Source organism: Oncorhynchus keta, chromosome 29 (assembly GCF_023373465.1).
Source record: "Oncorhynchus keta strain PuntledgeMale-10-30-2019 chromosome 29, Oket_V2, whole genome shotgun sequence".
Taxonomy (NCBI): domain Eukaryota; kingdom Metazoa; phylum Chordata; class Actinopteri; order Salmoniformes; family Salmonidae; genus Oncorhynchus; species Oncorhynchus keta.
In genome coordinates this window covers 52,563,780-52,585,049 of record NC_068449.1, presented here as the reverse complement: position 1 = coordinate 52,585,049, position 21,270 = coordinate 52,563,780, and the positions used below count along the sequence as shown (strand labels likewise).

Here is a 21,270-nt window from a genome sequence, read left to right as displayed (position 1 = left end):
ACCACCCAGCCCAATCAGATTGGATGCAAAACCACTTTTATAATGGAGGAGGCAGCCAGGCAATTTCCTGTATCACACGACACGTCGGCCAACAGAGTAATGTTTTGGGTCTACGACTCCATCTTGATAAACTACGACTTTAACTGAACTTTCTCTTGACGTATTCCAGCATATGTTCCTCTTCCCATTACATAAATAGGATAACAGTAAGATTAACATTGCTGCCCCCCTTCCTTCAGCTTCAGCGATTCAATTCTCAGAGGGAGTCAACAGTAGGAGTAAGAGCTCATTTATCATCCGCAGGGCACTTATCTCCGACAGTCTGAGAGGAACCTCTACTCTCTCTGGCTGAGTTAGCCTGACTGTCTGAGAGGAACCTCTACTGTCTCTGGCTGAGTTAGCCCAACAGCTGTAGATGCAGTGTGACAGAGCACAAGAATACCGTATGAGATATTTGTCTCACAGTGAATATCTTTTATTGCGCGTCCGCGCCCCTACCGGGAAGAGGACACCAGCAAGTGCGTTACACACAATCAAGTAATGACAGGAGGGGAAGGGGAGATTGGGTGTCAGGGAACACCCACGGTGCAATGAAGAGAGAAGGAGAGCCTCCCTTGCTCCCTCCCTCCGGCAGCATTGTGTCTGAGCGGGTCATATTGTCACGGGGGGGGTCGGCCGGGCTGGCAGAAGGAACCACAGAAGGAACCACAGAACATTACAATCAAAGCATGTGGCAGCTAGGGGAGTCAGGGCAATGATAAACCCTTATCTTCCCCTCTCAGTGAGTCTCACTCCAGCCCCTCATCTCCCACTTCCCCTGAGGCTCCTGGGTGTTCTATCTGTATAGAGGGAACTATGTCCTGTTGATGCAGTGAGTAAACACCTCAGCCCCCCCTGGTAGCCCCCTCTGGAAGCCCCCCCCTAGTAGCCCCCCTGGTCCCCTGGTGCTGGGGCCCCGTGCAGAGTCTTGTAGCAGACAACAGCCAACATCACAGAATAGGACTCTGGGGGCCTACCGGCCAGCCTTCCGGGTCTCAAGCCACTCTTTAATTGTCATAATGATTGTTTTATCCGCTAGCAGTTAGGTTTAATGATGATAAGACAGCAGGAGGGTCGTCCTGGGTTCCCTATGGGCCTGTTTGCATGTCCATTCGCTGGGGTCCGCTTCACTCCCTGTAATCTCCGCTGTCCTCTTTCTAAAGGAACGGTGGGAGGCATGCGTGATAGATAAACTTCCTGTCCAAAAAGTGTGCCCCCTCCTCCTCCTCTTCCCCAGTTCCCTATCTCTGGACACTATCAGTTCACTCTCAAATTCAAAAACTTCAGCTTTCGCCTTGGATACGGATAAACATCATCAGGGGCCATATGTATTAAGAGTTGCCTTTTAGCTCACACAATGACTTTGACATGGACAGGGTGAAAGATGATCCCAGATCAGTACTCCTTCTCTGAGACAGCTCTAGATGTAACTGTCTCTAAGCAGGGCTGGGGTCAATTCCATTTCAATTCCAGTCAATTCAGAAAATAAAAAACGAATTACAATTCCATTTCCAAATTGGAATGTCATTGTACTTCCTGAATTGTCTAGAACTTAAATGGAATTGACCCCAAACCTGTCTGTGACACATAGCTAACTGTCAGTGGCAGAAGTGGATGTCTCCATGTAAAGTTATGTGGTAAGAGCTGGTAAGCGCTACGATAGCATTAACAGGTCCTAGCAGGTGAGAAATTGAAACTGAACCTGAAATTACATGGTAAATTATAGGCCATTTCAAAAGCTTAACAATCCTACACAGCTATAAAGATGATGTTTCCAACTACTGGCACTGGACCTGACGCTGCATGTCTATGGTGCACACTACTGAGGTTGAAATGATGCCTACATGGAATACTGCTCCACTACACCAATCCTCTCCCCGGCTTCCAAGACGACGTCGATGAAGAAAAAGACGACTTCCTATTCAACTGTTGCCCAGAGGCTCTGCCAACACAAAGCTATGGAGGAGCGGGCGGGCGGTGATGATTGAATTTCTTCTTGATTCGCTCTCGTGGGTGTGCTGCTCCTCTTCTCTCTTCTCCCTCTTCTCTCGGAGAAGGTTCCAAACCAAACGGCAGTATAACATATCTTTGAGGGGGGAGGCCAGCCAACCCGAGCCCCAGCTCCAGACTCCTCTCTCCTCTTGTCCTCCCCTGTTCTCTGGAAGTTAGATTTCCATGATGATGGGAGGTCAGAGCAGACCAGACTGAGTGAGTAAATGTCAGATAGGTGCTAATTCTTTTCAGAAGTACCAGACATGCCAATGGTTTCCTGTCTCGAGGAAACTGCAGCGGAGAGGGACGGGTGACGAGTACTTCTGGTGTGTGTGTGCACCGTGAACACAGTTCATCTCCTTAGACCCCTCGTTATTAGAACGCTCTCGACAGACACCAGATGTTTCTTTAGCAACCGAGGGTGGAGAGGGAAAGCGAGAGGGAGGGAGAGAGAGCGAGAGAATAGAGGGAAAGAGAGAGGGAGGGAGAGAGAGAGAGAGAGAGAGAGAGAGAGAGAGAGAGAGAGAGAGAGAATAGAGAGGGAGAGAGATGGTGCAGACAGGCTTGACCACTAAAAGACAGATACAGCTGGTCTTCCACTGTTGTGAGAGGGGCTATTGCTGTGTGAAATCATATCATACGACACCATTTATCAAAATAAAGTATTGGCCAGTGACGTGTTAGTCTGATCGTTTTTCATCTTGTGGGATTGTACAGAGCTAACCTGTATGGAAACAGCTTGGTGGGGGAGAGTAGAGTAACACTTAAAAAGCCATTTATCCACCTTATACGAATTAGCAGCACATTAGCAATGTTCTCAACGTGTGTGCTAAGCTCATTGAAAGATAACAATGTGTGAGTTAGCTGATGGTTTTGTTGAATTTTTTAATGAAGTAAGTGTTAGACTGGCGAGCAGACTCCAGGGGGGGGGGGGTAAGTCTGGAAGGAAGGGTCTTGGCTGGTCGGAATTATCAGACGAGAGAGGTAGGTCTTAGAAGTAGAAAGTGTCACTCTCCCTCTGTGTCCGCTCCCTGCATTGATAGTTAACCGTTTTGGTGTTAAAACTGGTGTTAAGGTACATTTACATTGGGAAGACACGGGGCGAACAAGTACCATCGCTTATATCTGAATTAGGGTTTGGAGCGGTCTTCAGGTGCCCCGATGGGTCCTGGTCAAAAGTAGTGCACTATGTAGAGAATAGGGTGTCATTAGGGATGCGTGTTGTGTTCCTCACTGACCTTGAGTCCGGTCTGCACCAGCTTGTGGATGTCCAGGAAAGGCTCTTTCAGCAGCTCCATGTTATGGGTCAGCACCCGGACGAAGCCCTCCTTCTCCAGGACAAAGAGGCGCTGGGATCCGTCCCCACAGTGCACCACGGCTACTGGCTGCCTCAGCCCACTCAACACCACCTGGGCACAGTAGCAGTTGTGCTTGTGCTTCCTGGGCGGCCAGAGTAGGAACGAAAGGTCAAGGATCGCCGACGGATAATCCCGTTGAGAGAGGAGAGGAAGGAGGGAGATGGAGAGAAGGAGAAAGAGCGAGAGAGAGTGAGCGTGAGAGACAGGTAGAGAGCGAGAGAGAGAGCATGAGAGAGAGAGAAAGAGAGGGAGAGAGAGAGAGAGAGAGGAGGAGAAAGAGAGAGAGAGAGAGAGTGAGCGTGAGAGAGAGAGAGAGAGAGAGAGAGAGAGAGAGAGAGAGAGAGAGAGAGAGAGAGAGAGAGAGAGAGAGGGAGAGAGGGAGAGAGGAAAAACAAAATACCCCCCACAATATACATACACTGATTGACTTGACAGTAAGTTAATACCAGTGATTTACAAAGTTAGAGTGAAGCAAGTGAAGAGTGAAGCAATAGCATGACACAATGGGAAGGGTTGAGTAAGAGTATAGACACTTCCATACGCAGTGACTTTGATTCATGTGCATTGGGCACACATACATACATATGTTACTCCACGGGTGAATTTAGTGGAGCAATGCCTAAATGGGGGATGAGGGGTCTCCAGCTGTGCAACAAGTGTTGCGTAAAACCACAGTTCACATTTGATGTGGGGAAACAGAACATTCAAAATCCATTATACAACATTGCGACGGCTAGCTAACACATGAAGGCGGTGACGCTGATTCTCGCTCCTCACACTTGTTTCAAAACATTTGCCATTGAGAGTCTGAGTCTGAAGGATGGATATTCATTGGAGGAAAAAGGGTGTCAGTTCAGTTATCTCGCCCCGTCAGTTTCCTGTCTGGTGCTATGCTGTCATCGTGACAAGAGGTCGACCGATTAATCATAATGGTAGTTTAAAAAAAAAAAACATATTTTTTATACCTTTTTATTTAACTAGGCAAGTCAGTTAAGAACGCATTCTTATTTTCAATGACGGCCTAGGAACGGTGGGTTAACTGCCTTGTTCAGGGGCAGAATGACAGATTTTCACCTTGTCAGCTCAGCGGTTCCAATCTTGCAACCTTACAGTTAACTAGTCCAACGCTAAAACCACCTGCCTCTCATTGCACTCCACGAGGAGCCCGCCTGTTACGCAAATTCAGTAGAAGCCAAGGTAAGTTGCTAGCTAGCATTAAACCTATCTTATAAAAAACAATCAATCATAATCACTAGTTATAACTACTAATCCAGGTTAGCAGGCAATATTAACCAGGTGAAATTGTGTCATTTCTCTTGCGTTCATTGCACGCAGAGTCAGGGTATATGCAACAGTTTGGGCTGCCTGGCTCATTGCTAATTTGCCAGAATTTTACGCAATTATGACATAACATTGAAGGTTGTGCAATGTAACAAGAATATTTAGGGATGCCACCCGTTAGATAAAATTCTCACTGAAATAATAAAAGTTTTGTTTTCTAAATGATAGTTTCCGGATTCTACCATATTAATGACCAAAGGCTCGTATTTCTGTGTGTTATTATGTTATAATTAAGTCTGATTTGATAGAGCAGTCTGACTGAGCAGCAGCAGGCTCGTAATCATTCATACAAACCGCACTTTTGTGCGTTTTGCCAGCAGCTCTTCACAAGCACAGCGCTGTTTATGACTTCATGCCTATCAGCCTAATGGCTGGTGTAACCAATGTGACATGGCTAGCTCGTTAGCTGGGTGTGCGCTAATAGCGTTTCAAACGTCACTCGCTCTGACACTTGGAGTAGTTATTCCCCTTGCGCTGCAAGGGCTGCGGCTTTTGTGGAGCGATGGGTAACGCTGCTTCGAGTGTGGCTGTTGTCAATGTGTTCCTGGTTCGAGTCCAGGTAGGGGCGAGGAGAGGGACGGAAGCTATACTGTTACACTGGCAATACTATAGTGCCTATAAGAACATCCAATAGTCAAAGGTATATGAAATACAAATGGTATAGAGAGAAATAGTCCTATAAATACTATATTAACTACAACCTAAAACCTCTTACCTTGGAATATTGAAGTCTCATGTTAAAAGGAACCACCAACTTTCATATGTTCTCATGTTCTGAGCAAGGAACTTAAACGATAGCTTTTTTACATGGCACATATTGCACTTTTACTTTCTTCTCCGACACTTTGTTTTTGCAGTATTTAAACCAAATTGAACATGCTTCATTATTTATTTGAGGATAAATTGATTTTATTGATGTATTATATTAAGTTAAAATAAGTGTTCATTCAGTATTGTTGTAATTGTCATTATTACAAATAAATCTAAAACAATCGGCCGTTTAATCGGTATCGGCTTTTTTTGTCCTCTAATAATCGGTATCGGTGTTGAAAAATCATAATCGGTCGACCTCTAATCGTGACACATGTGTCAAGTTCATACACAGCAGATGTGCGCCCTCTCTATCTCTATCTCTCTCTCTCTCTCTTTCGCTCGCTGGCTCTCTCTCTCTCTCTCTCTGCCACTCTCTCTCTCTCCCTGGCTCTCTCTCCCTGGCTCTCTCTCCCTCTGCCTCTCTCTCTCTCGCTCCCTAGCGCTCTCTCTCTCTGTCTCTCTCTCTGCCTTGCTCTCTCCCTCAGGCCAGTTTTGAAGTGGGAGGTCTGATTAAGACTTACGATGTTAGATGACATCGGTGGTTAAAACCTGGCCCTCTCTCCTTGCTCATCATCTTTTGGCCGGCCCCAGGCGGAAGATGAGAAGGGGAGAGTCAGCTCAACAAGACTCCCTTTAGATGAGCGGCTGCCAACAGAAGCTCTATATCTCTCCTCGGCCATCCCGGCCATCCATCCTAGAGTTCAGTGCAATTACAATTACAGTGCTCTTTAGCATAGCAAGGGGTCATTACTAGAAACGACTAGAGGAGAACCCCATCAACCCCAGGAATGCAGACAGCACTTAGCTAGACATCATAGACAGACAGCATCAGCATAGTTTCTCTGGTCTGGTCTGGTCTGGTCCAGCTCGAGACAGCAGGATGGTCAGTTGGTCACATGTCCAGCAGCAGCGCTCTCAGCTCGCGTCAGGGGGGCTCGAACAGGTATGCGTCCCAAATGACACCCTATTCCCGACATGGTGTACTACTTCTCACCATTGCCCATAGGACTAGTGCACTACGTAGGGAATAGGGTGCCATTTGGGACGGAGACGGGGAGCTCAGAGGCTCTCTCTCCACCGGAGCAGACAAAAAAAGGGGGGAAAGTTTATGACGTACTGCTAGCTAGCAGTGAGGGAGGGCTGGCCTGCAGGGTAAGCATTTCCATTGTGTGGCCAAAGCCTGGCCCAATGCACCCTGAACAAACGGCAGGCTTTGGTGATGACTGGAGAGATGGGTGACGGGTAAGGTCATCCAGGCTTGGCATTGGCATGTCTCCAATGACCCTGGTTCATAGTACATATCGCCTGGGGCGAGACCGGTGGTGGTGGCCAGTCAAAGTGACACACTGGGTTCAGAGTGTGGAGATGCCATGATACACACTATGGCCTCTCTTTCCTCGACTCACTGAAAGTGTCCTTTTTGGATGGTTAACTCAATATTTAAAAAGCATACGTTAAATGCACTCTTCCTAACGTATACAAGTAAAAGAGATTTTGAAAGTGAACCGTTACAAACCTGTTGATGTCTTCGACTTTCTCATCTCCCAAGTAGTTGGAGTCCTGTCCCCGTGTTTGCTTTCGGTGGAAATCTGGGAAGCACAGACCTCCGTCCCGCCGTCCGTAGTATTGACAGAACTCATCCACATCGGCTTGGAACAGCTCTGAAAACACCATGGACACAGACAACGGCCCGCAGGCAGAGAAAGACAATTCAATTCAAGAGACATCACACCTTGTTCAAACCATGATGCAACATCATCCAACTTACCAGCGAGCTGAAGCTAAATCCCCTCCTAGTTAGTCGCCCTTAATTCATGTTTACGCAGCTTTAGTTCCTTAAGTCTTCATACAGTTGTTTTTGAGAGTTGTGCTGAATGAGCCAAACCAAATCCTGGCTAAGCCTGGGCTGAACAAGTGAAGAAACGCTTGGCCAGACAGGCCAACTGGGTTAGATCTGAACAGAATGTGAGGAATATGCTGTTCAGACTGCTCCTCAGGTCTTCAACTCTGGAGCATTGCACCACTGAGGCCCCATCCATCTTTACCTTTATCCTTTGACCCCTGGTGCTATGGCTGTTTGATACCCTGTTGCTATGCCAACTCTACCTCACGTGGGTGACTGCTGTGGATACCTAATAGCTTTCCAGATATTTGGAATATTAAGTCAAACATAGGCTGAAATTCTCATACAATTAAAGCACTGTTAGGGGCCAGTGCCAAATGGCACCCTATTACCTATATAGTGCACTACTTTTGACCAGTACCTATTTGGGCCACAGCCTCGATGCTTTCGCCCTCCTCAGCCCAGCGGCAGGCATATAGGCACAGCATGTGAAATGTGTGAAACTCTAATTCAAAACTGACCATGTTTAATTAACAGCCCAGTCTTCCAAACACTAACTTTGCACATTTTTAGGAGGGATAGAAGTATTCTGTCTGCCTCAAAACCCAAATCAAGAAATTATGTTCCCAAATGTTGATTGATTGTGTTCCACTGCTTGCTTGTGCTTTGGGGAAGTTCAAAACCAAAATGTCACCATCACACGGTTATTTCCCAAGACCACCTTGATTTCTCTTGGAGCTGCTAGTTGTACTAGAGCTAAAGTTGGTTCTGGGGCACAAAGTAATCTGAGAATATATCCTCATTAGACACAGCAGCCCCAACACCGCCTGATTGGCCACCTTCAGAGACCCACAGTCACAACATTATTCCAAGATTCTAGGAACCCCCCCTTTCTTATTGTGCTAGCAGGGCAAAACCACGAACAGGGTGAAAAGAACGCAAGCAAGCAGCGTATCTTAAAACCTGCCCGTGACCTAAACACAACCGTGCCAATATTGTTTCCCTTAACACAACCCTCAGAGGGGCGGAGGAGGAGAGCAAACACAGCAGTGATAAAAACACAAACAGGACTGTCTCTCCCCTCTTTCATCTCGCTCTCCGGCCCCCACACATCCCTCCCTCCCTACATCCTGGCCCCCCCACACCGACCACAAGGCTGACCACACTACCACTGGAGGTGATAGGATATCCCACTAAACATCTAAATACAACACGGAGATCAAACACACACTCAGAACACACACACACAAACACTCCCAGGCCTATGCCACCCACCTACTTTGTGCCTGCAGTTATCTTAACCATGCTGGTCCCAGGACCTCAGATGCAGAGGGGAGAGACAGAGTGGGGGATGGAGGGAGGAGGGGGCGGAAGGGGTGGGAGACCTCTGGGTTAAAGTGAGACTCAGGCCGTAAATGTCTTTATGGAGAAATGAGGGATAAGTACACAGCCTAATGGGGAGCTGGAGAGGGAGTTTCACGGGAGCAGGAGGACATTTAAAGACACAGTAAAGGCTACCGTCCAGGTTTAATACTGTTGGTCAGCACTTTGCATGTGTCGATGCAGAGTACAGTTCTGGAAGGGTTCTGAATTGTATCTTTAGTGATATATACTGTACATGAGCCCAAAAAACTCATGTTTGTCAATGCTTTATATTTGAGATTTAATTAAACATGTTCTTAAGAAGCAAAATGATTACTACAAATGCAAATTACAGCTGAACTGAAAAACAACAAATTGTTTAAAAAAAAAATGTTTAAGTAGCTTAACCCCCCCCAAAAAAAAAAAAAAAATACATAAGGACACAAATCCAGAAAGGGACTCTTAAATCCATAGGAGGAATAATATGTACTTAGAAGGCCATCTAATTTTAGACAATTTATGGTTAACTACTTCCATAAACATGTGGCACCGAGCACTGCATTCTCTCTCCCTCTCTCTCCCTCCACAATATGTACCAGTTTTATTGTACTGGCCTGGGGGGGAAGAGAGAGAGAGAGAAAGAGAGAGAGAGAGAAAGAGAGAGAGAGAAAGAGAGAGAGAGAGAGAGAGAGAGAGAGAGAGAGAGAGAGAGAGAGAGAGAGAGAGAGAGAGAGAGAGAGAGAAGAGGGAAAAAAACCTCTGTCCACATCCCAGGCATTGAGCTGGCGCTATAGTTCTACTTCCATCTGGTTGTCTTCCAACACAACCTGGGTGGCCACCCAAAGTACTTGACATCTTGATGCACTTCAGCAGCTTTACATATACACAACCTTTGTAGAAAAATAAATGTGTCATTCGTCACCACATATGCTGATCTGTGTAGAGGGGGAGTAAGGGAGGGAAGGATTGATGGGGGGGGGTGACTGACTCCTTCTCTGGCTCAAGCTCCTGGTATGAAGCTCTGGGTTTAACTCTAAGCTTTCACTGCTGTCTGTCAGCTCACTGGCTGCTGTCTCTCTCTCTCCATCTCTCTCTCACCATCTCTCTCTGTCCATCTCTCTCTGTCCATCTCTCTCTATCCCTCTCTCTCTCTGCCGAATACAACAGGAGTTCACCTTACAGTGAAATGCTTATTTACAAGCCCTTAACCAACAATGCAGTTTTAAGAAAAATAAGAGTTAAGAAAAATATGCACTCAATCAACTAAAGTAAAAAATAAAATAGCAACAATAAAATAACAATAGCGAGGCTATATACAGGTGGTACCGGTTCCGAGTCAATGTGCAGGTTAGTCGAGGTAATTGAGGTAACATGTACATGGGGGGGGTGATGTTGATAGTGCTGGTGGTGGTGTAGAGCCACCACATGTGTGGTTGAAACTGTTCTCTGTTCAGCAAACGCGAGCAGATTTAATCTGCCGTGGCGACACAGATAGGAAGAAGAATTGGCTGGGGGCAAGCAGCGGCCGTTTGATCACAAGGAATGTGCACTTCACTGGGAGGCACGGCAGGCAGGTAACAGCCCTTCAAAGGCCCAACTTCTGAGGACGGGGAGCTTTCAGGGAGGGCGGCCTATCAAGCAGGTCTCCTATCATCTCACAATACCATCCTATCCAGGAGGAAACTGCATGTCTAGTCATCTCCATGTCATCTCCTCGCTTATTCCACACCGGGAGGAGACTCCCTCCAGGGCTGGCGTTGCCTTGCCTACACGTACGGGGGAGCAGTTCGAGAGGCGAGGCCCAGGTCCAGCGAGGCAGCTCTGATTGTGTTTACGTTCCATCGAATTTATCACCAAGGAAAACAAACTGATGGTGTGAGTGGCGTTTTTTAAACAGGCCGTAGTTTGTGTGTGTCTGAGGCTGTGTGTGAGGAGCTCCCTTGGTGGCGCGAGGTGTCAGAGCCGGTCATGTCTAGACCGTAGCCAGGGTGCTTACAGCTTACACATCCCCAAACAGCACACAGCACCGTCAGGGGGCTGACGTCAGCCAGGGCAGCTCAGGAGGGCTTGCCAAAGAAGGACGGGGCCAAGGAAGGAAAGGGTCATAAAATCAATCATTTTCAGCTCTCTGGCAGATTGTAGGGGCTTTGTTTAGGGCGTGTGGGTACGTGTGTGTGTGTGTGTGTGTGTGTGTGTATATGTGAGTGTGTGCGCCCGTGTGCATGTGTGTGCACACAATTTATGTCTAAATTCCATAGATTGAGGAAGAGTTTGAGTAAATGTGTGTAAAGAAAAGTAATGTTCCTTAAAACACATCTACAACCAGTCCAAGTGGGACTAAAAATACTGATGAGAGAGAGAGAGAGAGAGAGAGAGAGAGAGAGAGAGAGAGAGAGAGAGAGAGAGAGAGAGAGAGAGAGAGAGAGAGAGAGAGAGCGAGAGCTCCTGATTGCCAGGTCTAAAGTGTGTAGTCAGACTAATTAACAAAGTGCTAGGCTGATGGCTGCAGCAGGCAACGTCTGCCAGGGTGGGTAGACTGAGACGAGGCTCTCCCAGTGTATGGGGGCGTGAGGCAGGCAGGCTCTACCACCAAGTGGAGGTGAGGTCAGATGAGGTAAGCCTACATAAATAAATATTTCTTCTTGAGTCCTTATGCTCCACTGCGTCTTGCATAAGTAAAACCAAGCTACCTATATGTTCAACACTGTTTGCTGACTTTGAATTGGGGACCTTGAGGAGACCTGATCAGAAATGTAATATAGCCTTATTCAGACAATAGACTGTATGTAGTGTGTCAGGGAGTCAGTAAGAGAGAGAGAGAGTGAGTGAGATTGAGGGAGGGAGCGAGTGAGTGAGAATGAGAATAAGTGTGAGAGAGAGCGATTTGTGTTCATATGTGTGCCTCACTCCACCTATACAGTGCAAGCACTGACTGAGGTAGTGATGGCACTATCATCATCCTTCTTGGTTACCTGGAATATCTTAGTGGTAGGTGTAGTAGAATGGTTACCTGGTATATCTTAGTGGTAGGTGTAGTAGAATGGTTACCTGGTATATCTTAGTGGTAGGTGTAGTAGAATGGTTACCTGTATATCTTAGTGGTAGGTGTAGTAGAATGGTTACCTGTATATCTTAGTGGTAGGTGTAGTAGAATGGTTACCTGTATATCTTAGTGGTAGGTGTAGTAGAATGGTTACCTGTATAACTTAGTGGTAGGTGTAGTAGAATGGTTACCTGGTATATCTTAGTGGTAGGTGTAGTAGAATGGTTACCTGTATATCTTAGTGGTAGATGTAGTAGAATGGTTACCTGTATATCTTAGTGGTAGGTGTAGTAGAATGGTTACCTGGTATATCTTAGTGGTAGGTGTAGTAGAATGGTTACCTGTATATCTTAGTGGTAGGTGTAGTAGAATGGTTACCTGTATATCTTAGTGGTAGGTGTAGTAGAATGGTTACCTGTATATCTTAGTGGTAGGTGTAGTAGAATGGTTACCTGTATATCTTAGTGGTAGGTGTAGTAGAATGGTTACCTGTATATCTTAGTGGTAGGTGTAGTAGAATGGTTACCTGTATATCTTAGTGGTAGGTGTAGTAGAATGTTTACCTGGTATATCTTAGTGGTAGGTGTAGTAGAATGGTTACCTGTATATCTTAGTGGTAGGTGTAGTAGAATGTTTACCTGGTATATCTTAGTGGTAGGTGTAGTAGAATGGTTACCTGTATATCTTAGTGGTAGGTGTAGTAGAATGTTTACCTGGTATATCTTAGTGGTAGGTGTAGTAGAATGTTTACCTGGTATATCTTAGTGGTAGATGTAGTAGAATGGTTACCTGTATATCTTAGTGGTAGGTGTAGTAGAATGTTTACCTGGTATATCTTAGTGGTAGGTGTAGTAGAATGTTTACCTGGTATATCTTAGTGGTAGGTGTAGTAGAATGGTTACCTGTATATCTTAGTGGTAGGTGTAGTAGAATGTTTACCTGGTATATCTTAGTGGTAGGTGTAGTAGAATGGTTACCTGATATATCTTAGTGGTAGGTGTCGTAGAATGGTGACCTGGTATACAGTGGGGCAAAAAAGTATTTAGTCAGCCACCAATTGTGCAAGTTCTCCCACTTAAAATTATGAGAGAGGCCTGTCATTTTCATCATAGGTACACTTCAACTATGACAGACAAAATTAGAAAATCACATTGTAGGATTTTTTATGAATTTATTTGCAAATTACGGTGGAAAATAAGTATTTGGTCACCTACAAACAAGAAAGATTTCTGGCTCTCACAGACCTGTAACTTCTTCTTTAAGAGGCTCCTCTGTCCTCCACTCATTACCTGTATTAATGGCACCTGTTTGAACTTGTTATCAGTATAAAAGACACCTGTCCACAACCTCAAACAGTCACACTCCAAACTCCACTATGGCCAAAACCAAAGAGCTGTCAAAGGACACCAGAAACAAGATTGTAGACCTGCACCAGGCTGGAAAGACTGAATCTGCAATAGGTAAGCATCTTGGTTTGAAGAAATCAACTGTGGGAGCAATTATTAGGAAATGGAAGACATACAAGACCACTGATAATCTCCCTCGATTTGGGGCTCCACGCAAGATCTCACCCCGTGGGGTCAAAATGATCACAAGAACGGTGAGCAAAAATTCCAGAACCACACGGGGGGACCTAGTGAATGACCTGCAGAGAGCTGGGACCAAAGTAACAAAGCCTACCATCAGTAACACACTACGCCGCCAGGGACTCAAATCCTGCAGTGCCAGACGTGTCCCCCTGCTTAAGCCAATACATGTCCAGGCCTGTCTGAAGTTTGCTAGAGAGCATTTGGATGACCCAGAAGAAGATTGGGAGAATGTCATATGGTCAGATGAAACCAAAATAGAACTTTTTGGTAAAAACTCAACTCGTCGTGTTTGGAGGACAAAGAATGCTGAGTTGCATCCAAAGAACACCATACCTACTGTGAAGCATGGAGGTGGAAACATCATGCTTTGGGGCTGTTTTTCTGCAAAGGGGCCAGGACGACTGATCCGTGTAAAGGAAAGAATGAATGGGGCCATGTATCGTGAGATTTTGAGTGAAAACCTCCTTCCATCAGCAAGGGCATTGAAGATGAAACGTGGCTGGGTCTTTCAGCATGACAATGATCCCAAACACACCGCCCGGGCAACGAAGGAGTGGCTTCGTAAGAAGCATTTCAAGGTCCTGGAGTGGCCTAGCCAGTCTCCAGATCTCAACCCCATAGAACATCTTTGGAGGGAGTTGAAAGCCCGTGTTGCCCAGCAACAGCCCCAAAACATCACTGCTCTAGAGGAGATCTTCATGGAGGAATGGGCCAAAATACCAGCAACAGTGTGTGAAAACCTTGTGAAGACTTACAGAAAATGTTTGACCTCTGTCATTGCCAACAAAGGATATATAACAAAGTATTAAGATAAACTTTTGTTATTGACCAAATACTGATTTTCCACCATAATTTGCAAATAAATTCATTAAAAATCCTACAATGTGATTTTCTGGATTTTTTTCTCATTTTGTCTGTCATAGTTGATGTGTACCTATGATGAAAATTACAGGCCTCTCTCATCTTTTTAAGTGGAAGAACTTACATAATTGGTGGCTGACTAAATACTTTTTTGCCCCACTGTATCTTAGTGGTAGATGAAGTAGAATGGTTACATGGTATATCTTAGTGGTAGGTGTAGCAGAATGGTTACCTGGTATATCTTAGTGGTACGTGTAGTAGAATGGTTACCTGGTATGTGTCCGCGGCAGGTATAGTAGAACTCACGGCAGTAGTCCTGGCAGAGGCGTGGCAGGTGGGGCTCCCTGAGGGGGACCTTGTCCGACTCGGGGGAGTGGAACAGCACTTGGGCGTTGGGCGAACAGTGTGCACACTTGATCTCCTCCAGGAGACGGCTGCACTCCGTGTTATTGGTGGAGAAGATCTAGGGGGAGGGACCACACGCAACAAGGAACAATGACTGATTAAAATACGGACTTAGTGAGCATTAATGTTTTACACCTCAACATGGCTTGTAATTTTCTGGCATGTCAGCGATATTGTATAATTAAGCATAAGGCCCGGGAGGTGTTGTATATGGCCAATATACCACGGTTAAGGGCTGTTCTTATGCACGAACGAAGAGTGCCTGGATACAGCCCTTAGCCGTGGTATATTGGCCATATACCACAACCCCCTGAGGTGTCTTATTGCTATTATAAACTGGTTACCAACTTATTCAGATGAGTAAAAATAAATATTTTGTCATAGGTGTGGTATACGGTCTGATATACCATGGCTTTCAGCCAATCAGCATTCAGGGCTCGAACCACCCAGTTAATAATAAACATTATTGTAAGACATTTATTTTTATTTATTTTTTTATTTCACCTTTATTTAACCAGGTAGGCTAGTTGAGAACAAGTTCTCATTTGCAACTGCGACCTGGCCAAGATAAAGCATAGCAGTGTGAACAGACAACACATGGAGTAAACAATTAACAAGTCAATAACACAGTAGGAAAAAAAAGGGGAGTCTATATACATTGTGTCCAAAAGGCATGAGGTAGGTGAATAATTACAATTTTGCAGATTAACACTGGAGTGATACATGATCAGATGGCCATGTACAGGTAGAGATATTGGTGTGCAAAAGAGCAGAAAAGTAAATAAATAAAAACAGTATGGGGATGAGGTAGGTAAAAATGGGTGGGCTATTTGCCGATAGACTATGTACAGGTGCAGCGATCGGTTAGCTGCTCAGATAGCAGATGTTTGAAGTTGGTGAGGGAGATAAAAGTCTCCAACTTCAGCGATTTTTGCAATTCGTTCCAGTCACAGGCAGCAGAGAACTGGAACGAATGGCGGCCAAATGAGGTGTTGGCTTTAGGGATGATCAGTGAGATACACCTGCTGGAGCGCGTGCTACGGATGGGTGTTGCCATCGTGACCAGTGAACTGAGATAAGGCGGAGCTTTACCTAGCATGAACTTGTAGATGACCTGGAGCCAGTGGGTCTGGCGACGAATATGTAGCGAGGGCCAGCCGACTAGAGCGTACAAGTCGCAGTGGTGGGTGGTATAAGGTGCTTTAGTGACAAAACGGATGGCACTGTGATAAACTGCATCCAGTTTGCTGAGTAGAGTGTTGGAAGCAATTTTGTAGATGACATCGCCGAAGTCGAGGATCGGTAGGATAGTCAGTTTTACTAGGGTAAGTTTGGCGGCGTGAGTGAAGGAGGCTTTGTTGCGGAATAGAAAGCCGACTCTTGATTTGATTTTCGATTGGAGACATTAGCATGGAGATGATATAACCTAACTTTAATTAACCACCGCTGCAGCTTTATTGATGGTACACGGAAAAATATTCTCCAGAGAAACTAAACCCACACCAAAATTAGACTTGATTACCTAGTAATGTCACTTTTTAAACCCAGAATACACGGCACTTTCTGAGAAAAATATTATCTTCCTCACAACTTGTTTACCTAAGTGCACAAACAGTTCATTTTAAATTACATGACATATGTTAGGGCGGCTAGGGCCAAAATGGATGGAGACGAATTAGAGGGTTTGAAGCGTTACTTAGGTCGCTAAACAAAAGTAAACAAGAGATTTAGACCCCAGAAATTAGCAGGGATTATTTACGTAGCAAATTAGGTGTAATAAAACACAACGTAATCTGTCCTGCATCCAGACATGTGTGCTGCTGAGGCAGCAGGCAGGCTGGTAGTGCTTTGCACTGTGTGAGGTCCGTCCGTGTGTAAACACCAATTTAGAGATAGACAGGCACATCATTCAACAAATTAGCAGTCTGTCCTAGTCAATTAGGCCTACAGACCTGGGTCCAACATATGGACACCTCGTTCTCTCTCTCTCTCTCTCTCTCTAACTCTCTCTCTCTCTCTCAGTTCAACAATAACCTGACTAGGTCTGGAAGAGAAAGCTGTTTCTTAAGGATACGGCCACCCTGCGGTCGTGTTCGAGACCGTTTTGTGACCACAGGTTGAACACAGGCCCTTTGGTTGTTTTATAGCCCCTCGGGACCACGACTAGAGATGGCCAAAGAATGTTTGTTCTACTCCTCTTACCGGGACAGTGTAAAACACGGGTGATTAGGACTTGCCAGAAGCACACACAGAGGTTGATAAACCCGGCTATAAACAAGCAATAAATATACTAATAAACCTACTAATAAATATACTCATACTAATACTATATTAATAAAGAGTGCAGAGCAGCTAAAAGCCGTCAGGTGTGGCTCAATTGGTAAGAGATTGACGCCAACAACGGCAAGGACGTGGGTTTAATCCCTGCAGTATACAGATACTAAAACGTATCCACTCACTGTATTCTAAGTCATTTTGGATAACAGTGTCTGCTAAGTGGTAACAGTATATGTTACTATACTAATACTAGTACTAACCCCTCCAAATATATGCGAGTACTACCGCCGTGGGCATGCCTAACCGCCCGCCCTCCTGCTCTAAATTGCCCATTGATTCGGCGTGCCATGGGCTGGCACACAGTCCATGGAGAGGAGCATTTGTGGGCTCTCTGCCATACCCTGTGCCCATATGTTGCTGGGATGGGCTCCAATGTTGCCATCACCACAAACCAGAACAAGAGGACCTTTGTTTGTTGTGTTTAGCAGCAAAATTTCACCACCGACTCGCCACTCAAAAGCAGAGGCTTGATCCCGGTCTGTACAAGCGCTATTATAGCATTACTGGGGGAACAGAAATGCAAGGGACACAAGTCTCCGAAGGTAAACAAACCGATCCACACACGTGCACAACATCCATCTGTGTGACATACCTTGGCATGTGGGGGGAAATGTGTCATAACACATCAATAACACAAGATTGCCAGTTCACATGGACAGCCCAAATGCAAAATGCATTTCCATAAGCTCCTTTATGGTGGTCGTTGTCCTCCTCACAGAGACGTGATCACAAAGCCAGACGTGTAAGTAGCTCACTGTAGAGGAGCAGCTGTTACAGGAGGACTCATTTCTTTGATAGGATCGGCACAATGGCTTTTGTCAGTGAAATTGCCGGAACAAACATATCAATGCACAAAGGTCACACTTGAAAACATTTGCTTGTCATTCAATCTTAGACACTGTGGGCTGCACAAGCCTCATAAGGTCTCACCATCAGGAATCACAGGGAGAGAGAGAGAGAGAGAGAGAGAGAGAGAGAGACCCCCACACATAGGTCCTTTAGAGAAAAGAGGCTGTGCTGTAGGCAACACTAAGACTGGTGTTAAAAATCTTCAACAAAACACTTGCCCTTTGGGAATAGGTGTAAGTTAGTGAGGGGTGGGTGTGAGAGGGGGAGTGAAGGACAAATAATACCCTCTCAGCAGCCTTAACACTTGGACAGAGTCGAGGGACTGAACGGGGAGACTGATGTTCTCCAGCTTCACCCATTAGAGAAACTAACAAACACAATGGTGTTGTTGTTATTCTTTTGCCATAAGCAAAAAGAGCTCTGTGTGTGGGCAGTGTAGTAGGGAAGAGGAGAAGTCGAGGGTTATTTTTGTTCCGTTCAGTGTTTTTCCTCCTATTTGCATGACTTGAGCAAATTAAATGACGCAATATGGCTTTTTGTCACAACACAAAGTGAGATACCACCCAGCCGCATAAGTCGATTAGTTGGGGGCGGTTTACATAAGAATACGACGCATTCTACCGTGAACTCCACGTAGCCTATGAAGACTGTGTTAAAGATTTATCCATGCAGTTAAACATGACGATAATTAATAATTTGGCTATAACGGGCATCCGCGTAGGCTGTGTACAGTAAACGCGAACATTCTGTGCAGGAACTAATTGGAAAGAAGAAAGACATAATAACATGCAATATTGTTGCAAAATACATTCTAAGTGCGCTGACAAACATGCCACACGTGCGCATAACTGCCGTGTGGGATGCAAAGAATAACTTAGTATAATTGAACGATAGTCAACGGTGCTGACTCCCTTGGACTGCGCTCCTGTGGTGTTATTTTGAAGCGCGGGGATGAACGTAAAAGGTTATAACATAACCATGGTAACACTGTAACGCTTTGGACACGCTCGATACCAACAATCAGGAGGCTTATATCATTTCCCACTTTTAAACAACATAGTTGGCTGATAAATCATGTTCATTTGTTTTGACAGTTTTATGGATTTTCTACATATTTAATGTGACTGGTAAAGAAACGTCAAAAACCGCCTAGAGTAGCAGGACAACGCCAGAATGTGTAAGTAGGCTACGGTTGAATTTTCCCCTCACAGTCCCACCTCCCTCATATATCGTTCATTCTACTACTGTCAATAACAAGTCGAAAAGACACACAACGCAGTACATACATTCCCCGGGGCGTTTGGCTTTAGCCTACAGACAGCTCTCACAATGAAAGAATGCAACGAGCCCAACATACCCTGGCATCACGCCGGTGGACTATCTGATAAGCAGCACGCCTGGTTGGACAGCATGACACACGAGGGTACAACCTGTGACAAACTTCCCCGCTGCTTGCATCGCTGTCCACTGACAGTTTTCTTTCCCTCTTCTTCAGTCGCTTGGGCATGCTCCCGTCGTAACATCTCCTTCTCCTCGGGCTTATTTCCCCCTTCTCGCCAAATTTGGAATCCCCACATTCCCAAACGTTGACTGCAATAGCCAACACGAGTACAAATTTCAAATGCCTCATATTGAAAAAACGTTGGAACCAAAATATATGAGAGAAATCACTGTTGGAAGCAACGGCGCAAACCTACAAAATACTATATTCTCTATATTTATATATGCTGTATCACAGGTAAACGATTATAATAATTTAGTTTAATAAAGGTATGCGCATTAAGTAATCAGAATTAAATATTTGCTAGAGAAAAAAATGTTATTTAAAATAAATTAATGGTAGTGCTGGTTATGCTGGCATACCCCAGAAATACACATTTTTCTCTCGTAAAGAAAACAAAGCAAAGGATAAGAAAGCTCTGAGAATTGCAGTAAGCTTCACTTGTGTCCTTCCTTCTGATTTAAAATCCGTTTCAGCACAGTGCATTGGGTCAAAAAAGTAAGCACAAAATTGTCTCTCACTAGATCCTCAGAGCGCTCACATGTTTCCCCTAGCTCTTTCCTCCTTCTTTTTAACCAGCGCGCGAGAAGAGGAGCGAGCACAGTGACGTAAGACAGCACGAGTGCGCGCACTTGGCTGTAATGCTACTGTGGAACGGAACGATGAATACCTGGCTGTCAGCACTGGACGGGCTGTCGTCAGTGATAGCCTACAGAAGAATTGAAGAGGTGAGATTGAGAAGTCAAGTGCACTTGAGAATACATTCTAGAAGTGATTCTTTCTAGGATTGTAAAGTTTATTACATATGTCGTTTCAGGTGTATTCTGCATCCCCTATCTATAGCACTTACTTGATTATATATTTTGGGAATGTGATCTACATAATGGCAAGCATTAGCCAACACTAGGTTACATATCTTAATGTAAAAGTAAACACACCAATCCCCTCACCAATTCTCTGAAACATTAACATACACTATTTGTATTTGTATTTATTATGGATCCCTCTTCCTCGGTCCAGCAAAATTAAGGCAGATTATACAATCAATTAAAAAAATTACAATACATTCACAGATTTCACAACACACCATGTGCCCTCAGGCCCCTACTCCACCACTACCACATATCTACAGTTCAAAATCCATGTGTACATGTGTGTATAGTGCGTATGTTATCGTGTGTGTGTGTGTGTGTGTGTGTGTGTGTGTGTGTGTGTGTGTGTGTGTGTGTGTGTGTGTGTGTGTGTGTGTGTGTGTGTGTGTGTGTGTGTGTGTGTGTGTGTGTGTGTGTGTGTGTGTGTGTGTGTGTGTGTGTGTGTGTGTGTGTGTGTGTGTGTATGCATATGTCTATGCCTATGTTTGTGTTGCTTCACATTCCCCGGTGTTCCATAAGGTGTATTATTATCTGTGTTTTAAGTCTAATTCTACTGCTTGCATTAATTACTTGATGTGGAATAGAGTTCCATGTAGTCATGGCTCTATGTCGCACTGTGCGTCTCCCATAGTCTATTCTGGACTCTGGGACTGTGAAGAGACCACTTGTGGCATGTCTTGTGGGGTATGCATGGGTGTCCGAGCTGTGCATCAGTAGTTCAAACAGAAGCACCAGTAGTCCTCCACTTTGAGCCAGAAGAGATTGACATGCATGTTATTAAAATTATCTCTCAGGTTACATTCAAGGGTCTGCCGTGCTGCCCTGTTCTGAGCCAATTGCAATTTTCCTAAGTCCCTTTTTGTGGCACCTGACCACACGACAACAGCAGTCCAGATGTGACAAAACCAGAGCCTGTAGGACTTGCCTTGTTGATAATGCTGTTAAGAAGGTAGAGCAGCGCTTTATTATGGACATACTTCTTCCCATCTTAGCTACTGTTGTATCAATATATTTTGACCACGAAAGTTTACAATCCAGGGTAACTCCAAGCAGTTTAGTCACCTC

At 45.1% G+C, this 21,270-nt stretch overlaps 1 protein-coding gene across 50 annotated transcripts in view; it reads right to left on the bottom strand.

Moving 5' to 3' along the window:
• The window catches only part of hhip (hedgehog-interacting protein), a 54,708-nt gene extending 34,603 nt beyond the window's left edge, over positions 1-20,105 (bottom strand). For all 50 annotated transcript variants that reach the window (XM_052486732.1, XM_052486744.1, XM_052486742.1 and 47 more), the window contains exons 1-4: positions 19,190-20,105; positions 14,512-14,704; positions 7,060-7,204; positions 3,270-3,471 (exon numbers count right to left, since the gene is read on the bottom strand). In XM_052486732.1, coding sequence (XP_052342692.1) covers positions 3,270-3,471; positions 7,060-7,204; positions 14,512-14,704; positions 19,190-19,462 — 813 coding nt within the window. In that variant the 5' untranslated portion in view covers positions 19,463-20,105. The remainder of the gene's footprint in view (positions 1-3,269; positions 3,472-7,059; positions 7,205-14,511; positions 14,705-19,189) is intronic.
• Between the last annotated feature and the right edge of the window lie 1,165 nt (positions 20,106-21,270).